The following is a 19,278-nucleotide window of genomic DNA, read 5'->3' on the forward strand; positions in this document are numbered from 1 at the left end:
TCGCCATGCAGTGGAAACATTTTCAGGATCGGATAAAGTTATCGTCCATCCGTCCATCGGCTTCAAAGGTGTGCCGGGCAATGTTCCAAGGTTTTATACTCTTTCTCCATGTGCAGGCCCCCATTTCAGTGAATCATGCCATTCCAAACAAGGCAATACAGTTTCATGCTGACATTTACACATAAAAATAGTATACAATGGTCCTCATTCTGACTGCCCATTTCACAGTTGTGTCTATCTGTCTTGTCTTATAATGCTTGTCTAGCAGTTCTAAATGATAAGCCCCTGTGCTAAATGTGTTAACTGTGCATGTGAGTAGAAAGAAAAGTAAATTTATAAAATATATTTTCACAGAGCACATATTAAACATATACATTTATTACAACGCTGCCAAGAGTTGATTCCACAATAAAGTAAAATAAAAATAAAAAGAATAACCTTGGAGGTCAATCATCACCATGAAAGCGGATAGTAGATGTCACGTAGTATATGTGTACCAAATTTACAGGTCAATAGGTCAACTGGTTTGTGAGCGACAGGTGATTTAAAATCCCGGGCAGACAAACGAACAGCCACGGTAGAATATTGTATATACTGTATATATACATAAAGATTTCAGATTTATGCATTGTCTATATGAGCTTAAAGGATATACTCCTTATTTTCTACAGGTGGTACCCTAAGATGTGAACCACCATTATGTTACAGCCCAGTAACCATGTTCGGCCTATGAATTTCAGGTAGAAGACTGAGACTTTCAGCGGTTCACAGCCCTTGGTGAAGAAAGCTTCATAATAGTGAGTGTTACTGTTGATTTTTTTTTCTATTTTTGGATATTTGTTTCTGGCTTTGGCTTTCAATTTCTGGATCAAGACCTTAATTTTTTTTTTTGTGCATTGGATTGCCTTTTCAGACACCTCTTTCTGTTTATTTGTTTTTTTACCTTTTATTTATCTTCATTTTGATTGTTTTTAAATAAATTCTAAATTCTTGGCTTCCTGTTGATTTTGGGGTCAGGCTGCAAGGAGTGAGGTCTTTCTCCAGATAGACTGATGGAGGTCTTGGTCTACTTTTGCTCCTTTTTGAGCCCATACACCCTTTTTTACCATTTTGTGTTGCTGCATCACAACATCCATCATTTTGAGGTTTAGCAGAGACTTTTTGTATTTGTGGAAAAAACTTCAGAGTGTCTCTGAAATTAATTAAGTTCTAAAAGCACTCAATTTATTATACCTGTTGAGGTTTATATTCTTGCTTGGATGAAAATAGGCAAATAAAATAATAAAGGACAATGAGGTGAGAGCAACTGATGCTCAAAACAAGCTGAGATGAGCAACCTGTAATTACAATAATTAAGATGACTGTGTCCATGAGAAAACACCACAAAATGGAAGCACCTCACATAATAATACAAGTGCAAAACAGAAATGCAATAACAGTGCCAAAATAATATAGAAATAAAATGTTAAAACAAATATAAAAGCATACGTTACCAACCAACTGAAGAGTAGTTGGCCAGTTACTAGTCAGAACCAACTGGAACCAAATCCTTAAGTGAAAGTCAATAAATAGACGGCAGATGTTGAGCTTTATTGAGTTAAACTAAGGCTCACAGTTACCTTACACTTATTCTGTAAAAACTTTATTGGTTTTTAGTTACCGTATATACTTGCTTATAATTCGTGTAATGAAACCTGAAAAATCAGACCCCGACTTATACGCTCGTTCAAAAATACGACACTTAATAATTGTTTTTTTGCATCTTCTTGCTTCCTCCAATTTTGCACTAGTTTCTCAGACGCATCAAATTCTGTTGCAGCAGCGCAGTTACAAATTTCTTTCACAACACCAACGACTTTTAATTTAAAACCAGCTTCATATTTTCTTCTGATCGACAGTTCCATCGTAGATAAGGGATGCGCTTACGATAAAGATATATGAGGGTGTGAGATACAAAAAACACAAAAGAGTGCAAACGTCGCTTCGGAATAATTTGGGTATTACCGTGTGGTTATGTAGGCATAATACATAGAAAAAAAGGCAGCGTGCTCCGTGGTTACTCTCTCAGGTTGGCGTTAGCATATCGTAATCTCTTCAACCAATAGTGTGAGTTTTCCGCATTCAACTTATATGACCGACATTATAAAATACCAGAAATTAGGCCTATACTGTAAAATCAAGCCCCGACTTATCCGCTGCAGAACTTAAACATGGGTATATAGGGTAAGTACCGTATTAACTTTAAGATTCTTTCCTCACTTACAAAACATCTTTCACTTACTAGATTGCCAATAAGAAGAGTGATATTAGATTATCATAGGAACAGAATGATCTGCTCCTATGTAATTATTAGATCTTCAAACAGATTAAACACTGGCCCACTCACTGTGCTCTTCTATTTGTGGCCTTCTTGTTGTCCCCTCAGTACGCATATCCTCCATCGGAGGTTCGGGTTTAGGTTATGCTGCTCCTCTGCTCTTAAACTGACTTCAGCATGAAATCATGTCTCTTTGTATAAAAAGCATCTGAAAATCTGCAGATTTTATTTTTCTAAATTGTTGTGATTGCATGTTTAGTTGTGTTCTTTAATACTTGTGTGTTTTTATTTATTTATATATCTATGTATGTATGTACAGTATGTATGTATGTATGTATGCATGCATGCATTTATTTATTAAGCAGTTAATTGTACTGTTTATGCTGTTACCTTGCAATGTTTCCTTGAGTATCTAGAAAAGCTCTATTAAATAAAATGAATTATTATTATTATTATTATCCTCTCAGCAAAGACAGAGAGAAGAAAAGTGAAAAACACACAAATACAGACAGAAAGAGTAAAGGGGAAAAGGGTATGAAAGAGAAAATTACAGAGCAGTGGATAATACAGCCATATTTTTATTAAAAAATAAACAAAGTTAAAATGCCTATAGCCTTTCTCTAAATGCCTAGTATTTTACAAAAGTTAGATTTAAAACAACTAACTTTAAACATGAAATAGCAAAAATAAGACTTTTTTAAAAAAGATTTTCTCAGGGTGCAGTCTTTGTGAATTCTGAACAGAATAAAACTGTAGAAAACATCAGGAACAATTTTCAGAACAAATTAAACAAAATGTGTAAGAGCTCCAAACCTGATATATAGAAATGATGCTGCAATCGGAGGTCTGTTGGGAAGTCCAGTGTCAGATCGCACGCCCAGGTCCACGTGATTCAAAAACTGCAATTTGGTATTAGGTTCGTTGTCTAACAAACAGCAGCCAGTAAAGCTGAAAATAAAGAATAAAAGACTTATCCTTCTGTTTCTCGATATATAACTCATTTGACTTTTCTCACAAACAACTTTCTTATTTTATTACTAAAAAAAAATGCAGCTTGAATTACTAGACTGGCTTTACATTTTGCATTTTGACAAAGAATGACTAACCTTTGCTATCTTCCCATGAATTCTTGTCACACCCTCTCAAGCAGGGGGGTCTCACAACCAAGACTAAGGGTATAAGGTTGGCGATGCACCAGCAGAACAGAAATAACCAAAATGCCAAGATACAAGACACAAAGGGTGACTTATATTATATATATTCCTATATCTTGAAATGACTTTCACCTTACACTCCAAATTGTCATCTTAGATCTTCAAATGAGTGTCGGCTCAGAATTCCAAGAGCTAAACTTAAAAGAAGTGGTAACAGAGCCTTCTGCTGTTATGCACCTAAAATCTGGAATCGTTTACCGATAGAAATTCGCCAGGCTAATACGATAGAGCACTTTAAAAAGAACTGCTAAACACACATTATTGTAACAGGGCTTTCTCATACCTTCATTTTAGTGTAATCCTGTATCACACATGTGTGATTAGAAGGCAGCTACAGGGCCTGAATAATAGTAGTACCACACCAGACCAGGAGGTGGCGAACTGCACTAAATCTCTCTCTCAATCCTCTGGAGACCATCCATGGGAAATCCCACTAGTTTTCCAGCACCATCGATGACGTCACTTCCAGTAACGGTGCCATTGGCAACATCAATTCCGGTCCCAAAGACGTCACTTCTGGGTCCGGCACCACTAACGATGCCACTTCCGGTCCCAATGACATCACATCCGGTTCCGATGACTTCACTACCTGTATTGGCCTTTACAACTGCCATGTTCTCACTATCAAATCAGTTCTGTTTCGGATGTTGTACCATTTACAACTCATCAAAATTACCAATTTTGCTGCCTTGGATATTATACCGGTGGCTGCCCCAAACCTTTCATGTTTCCTGTGTCTTATTGTGACACTTGATATTCTGTATATGCATTTAATTATCATTTTTTTCATGGCTCCAAAATCCATACTAACCCCTACTTCCTCTGCTATTCTCTTTCTGGTTTGCACCCCCCACCACCACCTGATCAGGGCAAAATGCAGTCCCTACATTGATGGATTGAAGTCCAGAGGTCCACATGACCATCATCATCATCATCATCTCATTCTTCCATATGGAGCCAGAAAACCATGAGGACTGATTGAGATCATTGATGTTAGGTAGAATGCCCAGTCGTGACTGGGTGGTCTTGTGGCCTCAGAACCCCAGAAGATTTTGTTTTTTTCTCCAGCCCACTGGAGTTTTGTTTGTTATTTCTCTACATCCTGGCTATTAGGCCTAACTGTATTCTTTGTTAATTGGTTTTTCCCAGTTTTTATATTTTTTTTCTTTTTTCATCTTGTAAAGCACTTTGACCTCCATCATTTGTATGAAAATGTCCTATACAAATAAATGTTGTTGTTGTTTAGAGAGACACGGAATGCATAAAAGCTTTCAAAAAGTTTTCTGTGACAAAATGAAGAGGAAACAGTGACATTTAATTTAAGAAGACTGCCTCTATACTGCCCAGTATATCTGCCATAACATAGGTACCCTGACTACCTTGACTGACCTTGTTCTGGAAAAACAGACTACAGATTTATGACATTATAACACAAGAATTCCAAAATATTCTTTATATAAGACTCATATGACTTCCTTATTTCCAGGAAAGGCTGATGTAAAGAACTGTTACAAGTCCAGGACTGACTTGCACAGGAAGCCATTTGGGAAACAATGAGCCCTGTCTACAGTGCGACAGCGGTGTCAGTATCAGGACACATTTGGTCCCAGCATAATGAAAGTATCTCCAGAAGCAACTGTTTCAGGGACAACATGATAATGGAAGGACAATGGGGGACATTAAATGGTGGTTTAGAAGTTCCTCATGCTATTAGATGGAAACAAGGAATAAGGTTATTTTAATCTTCAAAATGTGTACTAACTTATGTGGCATTTGTAGCTGTCATTCCAGTTTCTGTTTAATTTCAGTTTAGTTTTATGGACTTTTGACCTTTTTTATTTTAGTTTTTTTATGTTTATTTTTTATTTTAGCTTACCATATATACTCACATATAAGTCGGATCTGAAATCCAAAAAAACAATCGTAAAATCAGACCCTGACTTATATGCCCGTTCAAAAATGCGACACTTAATTATTTTTTTTTTACATCTTCTTGCCTCCTGCAATCTCACATCAGTTTCTCAGATGCATCACATTTTGTTGCAGCAGCGCAGTTACCAATTTCAATCGCTACTTGAATTTAAAACCTGCTTCATATTTTCTTCTGATCGAATGGTCTATCGTAAAAAAGGGATGCTCTTATGATAAAGGGTGTATGAGGGAGTGAGATACAAAAAACAGAAATCAGTGCAAACGTTGCTCTGGAATAGTTTTGGTATTACTGTGTGGTCACATAGACACAATACATAGAAAAAAAAGTCTGTGTGCTCCATGGTTACTCTCTCAGGTCGGCGTTAGCATATCTTAATCTCTTGGACCAATCGTGTGAGTTTTCCGCATTCGACTTATACAACCAACATTATAAAATCCCAGAAATGATACAGTAAAATCAAGCCCCAACTTATCTGCAGGAGAACTTCATCGTGAGTATATGCGGTAAAACAAAAAGGCTACACAGCAAAGGGATTATAAAAATATATGGATAAATTACTCAGAGGGTAACTTTCTGATAGTGTGGGCAGCGGGTGAGGTGATGTTGAATATAAGTACTTAATGAAAAAGAGAGACGGCCGACATTAATGTGTCCTCTAAAAACCACCTGAGCATAAAAAGGGAAGGAATACTGCTGTGAATAAGAGATTTCAGATTTAGGCTTTGAAGAAATTTACAAACCTTTCTGAAAATATGTGTTCACTTTGTCATTTTGGGTTACTAAGTGTTAATTGATGGGCCACAATGGCAAATTTATTCATATAAAATTAAATCTACAGCACAGTAAAGTGTGTAGAAAGTGAAGGGGGCCAAAATATTTTCTGAATCCACTGTACACACATGTACATAACATTACAATGTTGTGGAAGACAAACCATTGTACATTTACTTTGGACATGAATTCAGCATATTATGATAAATATACTTTCAACACAGTTCAATTTTCATTACAATATATCAAAGAGGCTTCCATAAAGTTTTAAAATGTGGTTCTACCATTTTACATTCTTACACAGTACATCTCCTGATTCAGATGTGATCTTCATACAGATATTATAGTTCATCACCATTTGTACCTGCACTTCATTTACAGTCATATGAAAAAGTTTGGGAACCCCCTCAGCCTGCATAATAATTGACTCTCCTTTCAACAAAAAAGATAACAGTGGTATGTATTTCATTTCCTATGAACATCTGAGTACTGGGGTGTTTTCCAAACAAAGATTTTTAGTGACGCAGTATTTAGTTGTATGAAATTAAATCAAATGTGAAAAACTGGCTGTGCAAAAATGTGGGTCCCCTTGTAATTTTTCTGATTTGCATGCATGTCACTGTTCAATGCTGATTACTTGCAACACCAAATTGGTTGGATCAGCTCGTTAAGCCTTAAACTTCATAGACCGGTGGTTCCAATCATGAGTGGTAAAAGGTATTTAAGATGGTCAGTTGCAAGTTGTGTTTCCCTTTGACTCTCCTCTGAAGAGTGACAGACAGCATGGGATCCTCAAAGCAACTCTCAAAAGATCTGAAAACAAAGATTGTTCAGTCTCATGGTTTAGGGGAAAACTACAAAAAGCTATCTTAGAGGTTTAAACTGTCAATTTCAACTGTAAGGAAGGGAATCAGGAAACGGAAGGCCACAGGCACAGTTGCTGTTAAACCAAAACAGCAGGTCTGGCAGGGCAAGAAAAATACAGGAGCGGCATATGTGCAGGATTGTGAAAATGGTTACAGACAACCCACAGATCACCTCCAAAGACCTGCGAGAACATCTCGCCGCAGATGGTGTATCTGTACATCGTTCTACAATTCAGCACAATTTGCAGAAAGAACATCTGTATGGCACGGTGATGAAAAAGAAGCCCTTCCTGCACTCACACCACAAACAGAGTTGCTTGTTGTATGCAAATGCTTATTTAGACAAGCCAGATTCATTTTAGAACAAAGTGCTTTGGACTGATGAGACAAAAATTGAGTTATTTGATCATAACAAAAAACGCTTTGCATTGAGGAAGAAGAACACCGCATTCCAAGAAAAACACCTGCTACCTACTGTCAAATTTAGTGAGGTTCCATCATGCTGTGGGGCTAGTTCAGGAATGGATGAATTCAAACCAATATCAACAAATTCTTCAGGATAATGTTCAAGCATTAGTCACAAAGTTGAAGTTACGCAGGGGTTGGATATTTCAGCAAGACAACGACCCAAAACACAGTTCGAAATCTACAAAGACATTCATGCAGAGGGAGAAGTACAATGTTCTGGAATGGCTGTCACAGTCCTCTGACTTGAATATCATCAAAAACCTCTGGGATGATTTGAAGCAAGCTGTCCATGCTCGGCAGCCATCAAATTGAACTGAACTGGAGAGATTTTGTTAGGAAGAATGGTCAAAAATACCTCCATCCAGAATCCAGACACTCATCAAAGGCTATAGGTGGCGTCTAGAGGCTGTTATATTTGCAAAAAGAGGTTCAACTAAGTGTATTATCGTAGTATTTCACTCTACTTACCCTTAACCTGTTTTCTCAAGGGTAAATGTTCTCGTCAAGTTCGTTATCGGGTTGGTCTACTGTTGCACTTTAAGATGAACACACACACACAGACCCTAACCACAACAGTGCCCTATGAATGACACACACACACGCTGATTAACCCTTAGCACTTTAAACCATACAAGTGCTATAGGAATAGCCTGTCATTTAGCACTTCAAGAGACTTACTTATTTTCGGCACAAACAACATATGATGTTTTAGTGATATCTCAGACCTAAATATTAATTTTGGTCTACAAGAATACATTTAAATATACAAAGACTCAGCACTCTTGACTAGATGCCATTTATCAGCCAAGAAAACCTTCTTTATCGTATTGTCCCTAACTATTGAGTAGCGCCCTCGCTCTCAGCCTTATAAACCTCGCAGCACAGAAATAATGGCAAAAATCCGGCTGTCACCAGGTGCTCAAAGAAATCTAACTTATTACTTCAATCACTCTAGAGATTAAGATAAAGCATAGAAAGTTAAAAGCAGCATGGTATTTATTACAAGAATAATAATAACGCCACTGGAACAAAGAATAATAGAAAAATAGGTACTGATAGGAAAGTCTGTATATATAGTCTTTAGGAAAAGCTTACAAAAAAGGTAGAGATGAGAAGGATAAATGTCCCAGGGAGGCATTTGATTTAGCAATCGATGTTCATGATGCCTATCTGACGACCAGCGCCGTCTTCGTCTGTTCCTCTTCTTCTTCTGTACTTTCTTCTTCTCCTTCTCTTCTTTGCTTCTCTTCTTTGCTTCTCAAACCAAGGCATATTTATTATGAAATGTCATGCCTTGGTTTCACAACACATTCACCCGATTGGCTGGCTGTCAAAATGATTGATGAATTAATTCACTGTCCGTTTTCCCAAACAACAAAACCTTTGATGTACTCTGAGGTGTCAGTAGTTCTTCCTTTCCCAGGCTGTAAACCAAACTGTTGTTCCAGTTGTCCATCCATAAAGTAATCAATAGCCTGAGGTATCAGCTCAGCATCCTTTCCCAGGATGTAAACCAAATTACCACTAAGCTATGACCAAGTGTTATAAAAGTAAGGTGTAAGGGAAGAAAACCAGCTTTAATTTGTCTTAGTTCATTTGTTGTCTTGTCTCGAATAAAATATAATGGAAACCAAAATGTACAGATTTATACACCATAACACTAAGTATTGATGTAATATCTCTGTTGGGGTAGCCAAATATATGCACCTGTCTAATTTTGTTATGATGCATATTGCATATTTTCTTTTAATCCAATAAACTTAATGTCACTGCTGAAATCCTACTGTTTCCATAAGGCATGTCAGATATTAAAATAAAGTTGCTACTTTGAAAGCTCAGCCAATGATAAAAAAATCCAAAGAATTAAGAGGGGTTCCCAAACTTTTTCATATGACTGTAATTATGGCTTGAATGTGGCAACATGAAATGTTATGCTACATTCAGTGTTATTCATGTTTTACTGTTTATGAATAATTAATTTACATACAAAGAGGCAATAGATCGAGCATCCATCCATCCATCATCATCATCATCATAATAATAATACATTTTACTTGTATAGCGCCCTTGTCATGCTCAAGGCACTTCACAGAGTCTCATAAAGAAGCAGCAGGTATATGTAACATTGGATACAAATGTTTCCTGAACAGAACACCAATACAGATTGATGCAGGAAATACAAAGGCATTAAATAGAATAAAAGACAATAAACCAGAGTAAAATACTAAATTCAATACTAAAAGGAAAGCCTAGCAAATCACATCATTTGTAATATAACACACACACCAATTCTCCTGAGCATCTGGACAGAGAAGTGAAACTGAAAGAGGAGGCAGAGTGTCAGGTTAAGTTCATCGCCTTCCTGAACAGATGAATCTGAAGTTGTCTTTAAAAAGAATGAATGGAGTCTGCTGATCTGATTCATTTAGGGAGGTCATTCCAAAGTCAGGGCGCTATACAGCTTAAGGTCTTGTCACCCATAAAGTGCATATTATAGTATGCGGCACAACATAATGGGCAGAATCAGAGAATCTTGGTGAGTAGGCAGGAGCAGATTAATGGAGAAAGTCACTAATGAAGTGCTGTGAGGCCATTTGAAGCTTTGTGGGTTAATAATAGAATTTTATATTCAACCATGTAAGACACAGAGAGCCACCACCGCAGAAAGGGTAAAAAGCTCTCCCAGCTCAAGCAGATCACTACTCAAAAAGTTAATTCTGAGAAGCATCCAGGATCAAACCTGTGACCTTTTGATTATGAGACAGCAGTTCTAACCACTGCACCACCCAAGTGGTTGTGTCAGTGCCGTACCCTAACCCGATTTCTTTTTCTTTGGTTATATTCTTGAATAAAAGAGCACTTGTTTTGTTATATGTGTACCTTTTGTGAAAGTGTTTATTTGATATTTGGACTTCAGTCTTCACACCTGGTACACTTCATGTCAAAATTTTGTTGTTAATACTAAAACATGTAAAAAGATTGTGTTTTAGTTTGTTGAGCAACCAGCTCATGACCACTGGTGCCCCCTGCAGCACCGCAGCATCACTGTCCCTGGGATTGAGCCGCTGCACTAGACCACCCTGCCAGTATCAGCGTTGTCCTCTGTGTGCTTGCGTGCAGCGAGTTCAAGCGCAATTGGCTTGGTGATTTACTGAATTTCACTAATGGCGTCAGTTGCACCTTGTACATATTATAATAGATTGTTGCAGTAGTTTTTACAGTTCATTAGCAGTGTGTAAAATGATCAGTGATGCAGTAATTGTGATGTTCTTTGCATGAAAAAAACTGTGTTCCATTAAAATTTCACATTTTCTTTGTGAATTGTTACGTTTACTTAAAAAGTCTGCTGCCATAAGCAAATCATTAGTTAGCCGAAGCAGAGCAGTTTAAGGGCTGTACTGTGCCCTGACACCAGACTAAAAGGGCTCCATCAAACTATTTGAAATAAAGTAATTGGTGAGTTATAAGGCTACAAAACACTCAAGAACTTTTGATAGAAAAGGTAAGTGAGAGATGGGACAAAAATTGTTAAGACTGTCAACTTCAAGACCAGACTTCTTTAACAACGGTGTTACAGATGCAATCTTAAAATTGGCCGGCACAAGGCCAGTGTCTAGGGATATACTTATCATTGTCATAACAGCCAGAGTATGGCATGAAGGCAGATTTAAGAAGTGTGGTGGGGATGGGGTCCAGTATACAGGTAGTGGGTTTCAATTTACAAAGCAGATTATTAACAAATGGAGATGTGACTGGTGAAAAGTTAGAAAAGGAGCCGGATGGAACTGGAAGACAGGTACGGATATAAATGGATGATGGATTTATGTTAGTTGAATTACTTAGATCTTTAATTTTTTTGCGAACAAAGTGGAGGAGTATTTGACAGTCTTTGGAAGAAAAGGTAATTGGGCCAGATCTAGGTTGAAGTAGTTAATTAACTACAGAGTACAAAACCCTTGGATTATCATGGCCACTATTTGATCACTAGGCTGACCCGCCTTTTAAGGCCACTTGACCACTTCTTAAGGCAATTCAATATGTAGATCAATTTGATTTTTATACAAACTCATTAATTTGGTTATATTGCATTTGAGCGGTATTACTTTAATACTCGTAGTTTCTGTTATTTTTGTGATGAAATTTAAACTTTTTTTCTATATTGCGGTCGCCATTTTGAATCCCCCTGATATTTACTACGTGGTGAGGCGGCATTTGTACTCCATCAACATTATTTCCAGAGACATAATTTTGTCTATTTTTCCAGTGCATCGCACACAAAAGTAAGGGAACGATGGGAGCACCAGAACTCTGGTTACATCACGTCGCTTCGTACCGCAAGCTGCAAGTAGTAAGTCTGTGATAAGCGGAATATCGCTACGCTTTCCACTCACGGGACGGAAGGACAATCCCGACCGCTTTTATATAGTAAGAAAGAAGAAGAAGATACCGCACAGTCTGGAGTAGAAAATCATCTTTTACCTGGAAAAACGAAACTACAAATCCCATCGTGCATTGCAAAATGGATGGGGCGTGTGTGAAACTTCGCGCCTGCGTAGCACTCACGGGACAGAAGGACAATCCCAACCGCTTTAATATAGAAGGATGATATGTGTTCTTGACTGCAGTTAGTACATGCCTGTAAGCTTTTTGATAGTCAAAGAAAGTCTGGACGTGCACAGTGAGGCCAGTTTTATGTGACACTCTCTCAAGGCGTCGGCCAGCTGCTTTCATAGAGTGTAACTCTGAATTGCACCATGGAGCTGAACGCTGAAAAGAATCCTAAAAACAATTACACTCCAAATTTAATTTTCCAGCAACACATTTCTTTCACCACCTTCAAATTAGAAACTTTGTTAAACAAAACCTACCCAATTTCCCTCACCTCTCACTTACTTCTAAACCGGAAGAAATTTTGGTCAGTCTTGAGGACACAAACAGCATTTCTGTAATATACAGGGTGGGCCATTTATATGGATACACCTTAATAAAATGGGAATGGTTGGTGATATTAACTTCCTGTTTGTGGCACATTAGTATATGTGAGGGGGGAAACTTTTCAAGATGGGTGGTGACCATGGTGGCCATTTGGAAGTCGGCCATTTTGGATCCAACTTTTGTTTTTTCAATAGGAAGAGGGTCATGTGACACATCAAACTTATTGGGAATTTTACAAGAAAAACAATGGTGTGCTTGGTTTTAACGTAACGTTATTCTTTCATGAGTTATTTACAAGTTTCTGACCACTTATAAAATGTGTTCAATGTGCTGCCCATTGTGTTGGATTGTCAATGCAACCCTTTTCTCCCACTCTTCACACACTGATAGCAACACCGCAGTAGAAATGCTGGCACAGACTTCCAGTATCCGTAGTTTCAGGTGCTGCACATCTCGTATCTTCACAGAATAGATAATTGCCTTCAGATGACCCCAAAGATAAAATTCTAAGGGGGTCAGATCGGAGACCTTGGGGGCCATTCAACTGGCCCACGACGACCAATCCACTTTCCAGGAAACTGTTCATCTAGGAATGCTCGGACCTGACACCCATAATGTGGTGGTGCACCATCTTGCTGGAAAAACTCAGGGAACGTGCCAGCTTCAGTGCATAAAGAGGGAAACACATCATCATGTAGCAATTTCGCATATCCAGTGGCCTTGAGGTTTCCATTGATGAAGAATGGCCCCACTATCTTTGTACCCCATATACCACACCATACCATCAATTTTTTTGTTCCAACAGTCTTGGAGGGATCTATCCAATGTGGGTTAGTGTCAGACCAATAGCGGTGGTTTTGTTTGTTAACTTCACCATTCACATAAAAGTTTGCCTCATCACTGAACAAAATCTTCTGCGTAAACTGAGGGTCCTGTTCCAATTTTTGTTTTGCCCATTCTGCAAATTCAGTGCGCCGATCTGGGTCATCCTCGTTGAGATGCTGCAGTAGCTGGAGTTTGTAAGGGTGCCATTTGTGAGTAGCTAATATCCGCGAAGGGATGTTCGACTAATGCCACTCTCCAGTGACATGCGGCGAGTGCTACGCTGTGGGCTCTTGCTGAATGAAGCTAGGACAGCCACTGATGTTTCTTCATTAGTGACAGTTTTCATGCGTCCACATTTTGGCAAATCCAACACTGAACCAGTTTCACGAAACTTAGCAAGCAGTTTGCTAACTGTAGCATGGGAGATGGGTGGTCTCGTAGGGTGTCTTGCATTGAAATCTGCTGCAATGACCCGGTTACTGCGTTCACCAGACATCAACACAATTTCTATCCGCTCCTCACGTGTTAACCTCTGCGACATCTCAATGGCTGTAAATAACTCATGAAAGAATAAAGTTACGTTAAAACCAAGCACACCATTGTTTTTCTTGTGAAATTCCCAATAAGTTTGATGTGTCACATGACCCTCTTCCTATTGAAAAAACAAAAGTTGGATCCAAAATGGCCGACTTCCAAATGGCCACCATGGTCACCACCCATCTTGAAAAGTTTCCCCCTCACATATACTAATGTGCCACAAACAGGAAGTTAATATCACCAACCATTCCCATTTTATTAAGGTGTATCCATATAAATGGCCCACCCTGTATAATGACATTTTAAAGTCCCTCGATTTCAAAGATCCCAGAGTACAGCGGGAAAAGGATCTCTTACTCAACATCTCAAAAAAGGAGTGGAAGGCATAGAATTCACTCGAGCTCCATATGCACAAAGCATACAATTATTCAACTTAAAATTATATATCGAGTGAATCTCTCTCATTTAAAATTCTCCAAAATGCTTCTCAGACAAGATTCAACCTGTTAACGTTGCAATTGTGCTCCAGCCTCACAGGGCCACATATTTTGGGCCTTCATCAAATTAACATCATTCTGGGCCAAAATCTTAAAAATACCTCTCAGACAGCCTGGGTGTCACAATCCCTCCTAATCCACTAACAGCTGTGTTTGGTGAGCTCACAGAGGCCTTAAAGTGGAGAAGGACAAACAAACTGTAATTGCCTTTACTTCACTATTGGCACATAGGATTTTTCCAGTTGCGCAAGATATTTCTAACTCACTTCTTTTAAGTCAGTGGCTAACTGATGTTATATATTATCTAAAATTGGAAAAATCTAATTTTCACAAAACTTTTTCAAAACCTGGCAAGATCTGATTAATAACATTTTAGAATAAGCATTTAAATTGAGGAAGTGGATTCTCTCCTCTCTTTTTAAATTCTGTCTTTATTTGTTTATTTATTTACATATTTTTACTATTATTAAAGTCTCTTTCTCATGGTTGGGGGTTGGTTTGTTTCAAACCAGTTTTGTTAACCATTGACTACTGCAATGTGGTGTTCACTCGATGTTCAAATTGTTCTTTAAACAGCCTCCAGTTAATCTAAAATGCTGCTGCAAGAATTATTACAAGAACAGGAAAATACAAACATATAACTCCAGTTCTTAAATCCTTACACTGGCTCCCGGTTAAGTTTTGGGCTTCATTTCAAAATCCTCCTTTTAACATATAAAATATTAAATGGCCAAAGTCCGGCTTACTTGTCTGAACTTATCAGGACGTACAAACCAGAGCGCACATTAAGATCTCAAGATGCCGGTCTGCTTATAATTCCAAGAATTATTAACTCTTTTAGGGCTAATTTTTTTTTTTTTCTTATCTCCCAGGGCTGAATATTTTTCCAAAAACTAACATTTTTTTTAAAAAAGAACACAAAGCAATTGTTTAACATATCAAATCAACAAAAAATATTTACTTTTGACAAATGTTACTGTCTTGCATGTTGTATGAGCCTGCATACTCTATGATTTTACATACATTTTACACAGCAAAGTCCTGCAAAGTCTGATCTCGCTCAAAGCAGCCGATTTCAGTCATTGCCACATTGCACTGCTTACAATACTTGTTGCTTTGGTGCCTACTTTTCAATTGTCTGTTGCTGCACTTTCTCACATATATTGTTAGTGTGTACTGTAGAGAGACAAGTCACCCTTTTGGCATTGTGCCATTCCACTGCCACCAAGTTTTCTGCCCGCATGAAAACCGTATTGTCACCTCTTTTCATCTTCTGAAACTTTATGAACTTTATGCATGGCATTATAGCCTGGCTCACCCCATGGGATTTGCTTCTGTTTATTACAGAAGTGAATAAAACTTTGCAGCAGCACGTACCTATCACCATGCGGCATAACCTGTCCAAAGCCACCAGGGGACAAAGCAAGTTTGGACCAATGCTCCCTGAAGTTATATCACCAGTTCTGTCCCAGCTCTATTTGTAATACCACAGCACGCTTCATCTCGTCTTTTGTTGTGGGTTTACACTTTGAAAAACGAGACTGTGATGCAAACGCAGCCCGCGATTCAAAAAATGTCTCTGCCTGCCTGTTTGACTTGTCTGACGGTAGCTGAAAAGCAGCATCAGGAGAGAGCAGCCTGAAGTACAGCAGCTGGTGATCTGTCGTGTCCAACAGCGAGCCATGCCGTCTTGTAAAGTCCAGTAGCCAGATCGGCTCTCAACGGATCAATGTCTGTGTATTTATCCCACGCGAACCTTGCCGTAGATGCATCAGCTGCGCGAAGGTGCTCAGCTGGCAGCAGAAATGCTGGCATGGCATCGGCTGGTGTTTGATCAGCTGATGTCGGCTTCTCACTCTCTTGCTCGATTTCCTGATCACTGTCAATAAAATCCGATTCTGAAAAATAAGAGTCTGACTCCGCGATAATGCGCAAAACATTGTCTGCCGAGTGTTTTCTTTTCTGCACTCGCTTTGCTCCCTCATCACATGTCGATGCCATCTTGCCATTGTTTACATTTCGCAACTCACGCACGTGCTAGGATTAGTTGCCGAGTCAACGAGTCTAGCATTCCTCCAAGCACAGAGGGAATGCATGTGCCTTTTCCAGTGGATTTTTCAGCTACTGTAGTACACCTTGTCCATATTCAGTTTGTGGGTAATCTATTATTTTCTCTCTCAGCTTCTAAAAGTTTGTTTAAGGGGGCATTGCACCCCCTTGCCCCAGCGTAGAGCCGGCCCCGTTCAAGTCCTTCTGTGAGAACCCTAAATCCAAAGAGGACTGTTTCATTTATGTTAGGCAGAATGCCCAGAGGGTACTGGGCAGTCTAATGGTCTGGAATCCCTACAGATTTTATTTTTTTCTCCAGCCGTCTGGAGTTTTTTTTGTTTTTTCTGTCCACCCCGGCCATTGGACCTTACTCTTATTATATTAATTAATGTTGATGTATTTTATTTTCTTACTGTGTCTTATTTTTCTATTCTTCAATATGTAAAGCACTTTGAGCAACTGTTTGTATGAAAATTGGCTACATAAATAAATGTTGTTGTTGTTGTTATATTCAGTTTGCACTAATACAACATAGTTTTGCTTTCACATTTGAAATTTTTGAACAAGTAAAAATCCAAGTATATTGTGATTCTGTACTATAACACAAAATTGTTAGAAATTCCTAAGGTTTAAATACTTCATTAACATTCAGAATTTGAGTAGTTGTGGGACATGTTGGATTTGCTGACTACTGTTGTAATTTTAAACAATGACAAATTGCTTGGCATGTCATACATAGCAGGTGAGTGCCCACCTTCCAGCAAAGTTATTTTCACTCCTCTTTGTGACACCCAATAGTGCACTGTCTGCCAAAATCAGTGCTGTACAAAAGGTTAACAGGTATAGTGAGTTCAATCGAAATCTCTGCCCTTTTTGTCTTTTTTACATTCTTTTATAGCAGGGGTGCCCCATGCGTCAATTGCGATCGACTGGTAGATCAGAAAGGTATTGCAGGTAGATTGCGTTGCATTCAAAAAAAATTTTTTTAAACATTAGTCTATCATATATCCTCCCTATGGCCACTTGATTGACATAAAGGGCAGCCAGTCTGAGATCTCTTTTCTTCTAACACTCTGGTCATCCCGCAAGCTACTGCAAAACTTCGGCTGTGATCTAGTTAGCCTTCCAATTTATATTGACTAAAGAAGAGATTTAAAAAAAAATGTTTGGGGAGGGTATGGGCTGGATGTGGAATTGGAAGAGGATTTTTTTTCTCACAATGTTACAATCGAAGTGCATTTGTCTGATCTGTCAATCTATCATTGCTATTCCAAATAAGGAAAATGTGGAAAGGCACTTTCAAACTGTTCATAAAAACTACGAAACTAACATCCTTCAGAAAAGCGATCTGAGAAAGAGAAAGGAGAGGGAACTAAAATCGCAATTAATTGGACAGTCATCATTTTTCACTCGGCTCTACTTATTTATGCCAGCCAGCCTTTTCCCATATGAAGATTATTAAATCCAAATACTGTAGTGACCATAAATGTATTGAATTGTTATTGTGCCATAAAGGTTATTTAGTTATGCAAGGTACGACAACATATATTTTATGTATAACGTATACTCAGTATATATATACATAATTTTTTAATGTAGGTAGATCATTTCAACCTGATCATTTTAAAAGTAGCTCTCAAGCTGAAAAAGTGTGGGCACTCCTGTTTTATAGTATGTAAAACATGACACATCAAATAGACAAGCTACTTTTCCGTTTGTGAGGTCCAAAACACTCACAGTCCATATTTCTTGTTGATGCATTCTATGCATTATACTTTCAGGTGAGGTCTTATTGGTTGTCAGATCACATGCACACTGAGCCCGGCCCTATGACTAAAGACTGCTGGAGCACATTATGTACTATTTGGAGTAATTTCTGGGTATGTCACATTACGCAACTGACTTCACAGGAGAATGATGCTAACTGCCTCTGACTAAATAAGATTAAGAAAATGAAGGCAACGACTGAAAATTGCTGGAAAAGTCATATAATGTGACATGACCTTAAACTGAAATGGTCCAGAGACAAGATCAGCACCTGCAGCTAGCAAATCTGAAATATCCACAACTGGAAGTCACATAATGTGACATCGGCTTTGACTTATGAACACAAATTAAAATCATCTTCCTAACTATGAGTAAGGGGAGAAATCACCAATAGTGGGATATAAGCTATACAGACATGAATGGAAAATTACACTGTTGGAAAATGAATCCAGATAAAGGGAACCCTCAAGCAGGAGCAGAAAGGAATGCATCACTGTACTGTCCTAGTGATGCAGAAAAACTTAATACAATTACTAAACAGCACACTCCAGCACAGTTAAACCCTCCACATTTTTTGTTTTTTGAAGATGAGAAGATCTCAGAAACAACTGTAGTTTGTAAACTTTTAAAAGTTTGCATTGGTAATAAGCACAAATTTAAAAGCATTCCTAAAATACCTGGCTTACCAATTCAAGCAATCAAGTCCTAAGTTGATATAAAATCTCATTTTAGTTCTTATCAAAATCCTACATGCTCAGTCTTGCTCAATTCACAGCAAACTTTGATTGGTTAGAGAAGTTGAAAAAATATTATATAAAGTGCTCATAATTGGCGATTCCATATTGCAAAATGTTAGAATTCCAAACTATGTTAAACCAGCAGTTAATGTTAAATGCCTCACTGGGGCAAATATTTCTGACTTAGAGGCACAATTAGATTGTGTCGCCAAAAAAGTATGTGTCTTATTGCTCCATGTTGGCACTGAAGATATTTATTTACAGCAATCATCTCTCTCTATGTACCAAAGCTAAAAAATAATGTTTGAATTTACTGTAATTGTATCATTGCCCCTGACCATGATTATATAGAGGGGATGTGA

At 38.2% G+C, this 19,278-nt stretch overlaps 1 protein-coding gene across 1 annotated transcript in view; it reads right to left on the minus strand.

The window, feature by feature from the left end:
* Positions 1-19,278, minus strand: part of LOC120514739 — a 105,620-nt gene that overhangs the window by 77,278 nt on the left and 9,064 nt on the right. The window contains exon 3 of the mRNA XM_039735262.1: positions 3,131-3,265. Coding sequence (XP_039591196.1) covers positions 3,131-3,265 — 135 coding nt within the window. The remainder of the gene's footprint in view (positions 1-3,130; positions 3,266-19,278) is intronic.

This window comes from Polypterus senegalus, chromosome 1 (genome assembly GCF_016835505.1).
Source record: "Polypterus senegalus isolate Bchr_013 chromosome 1, ASM1683550v1, whole genome shotgun sequence".
Taxonomy (NCBI): Eukaryota; Metazoa; Chordata; class Cladistia; order Polypteriformes; family Polypteridae; genus Polypterus; species Polypterus senegalus.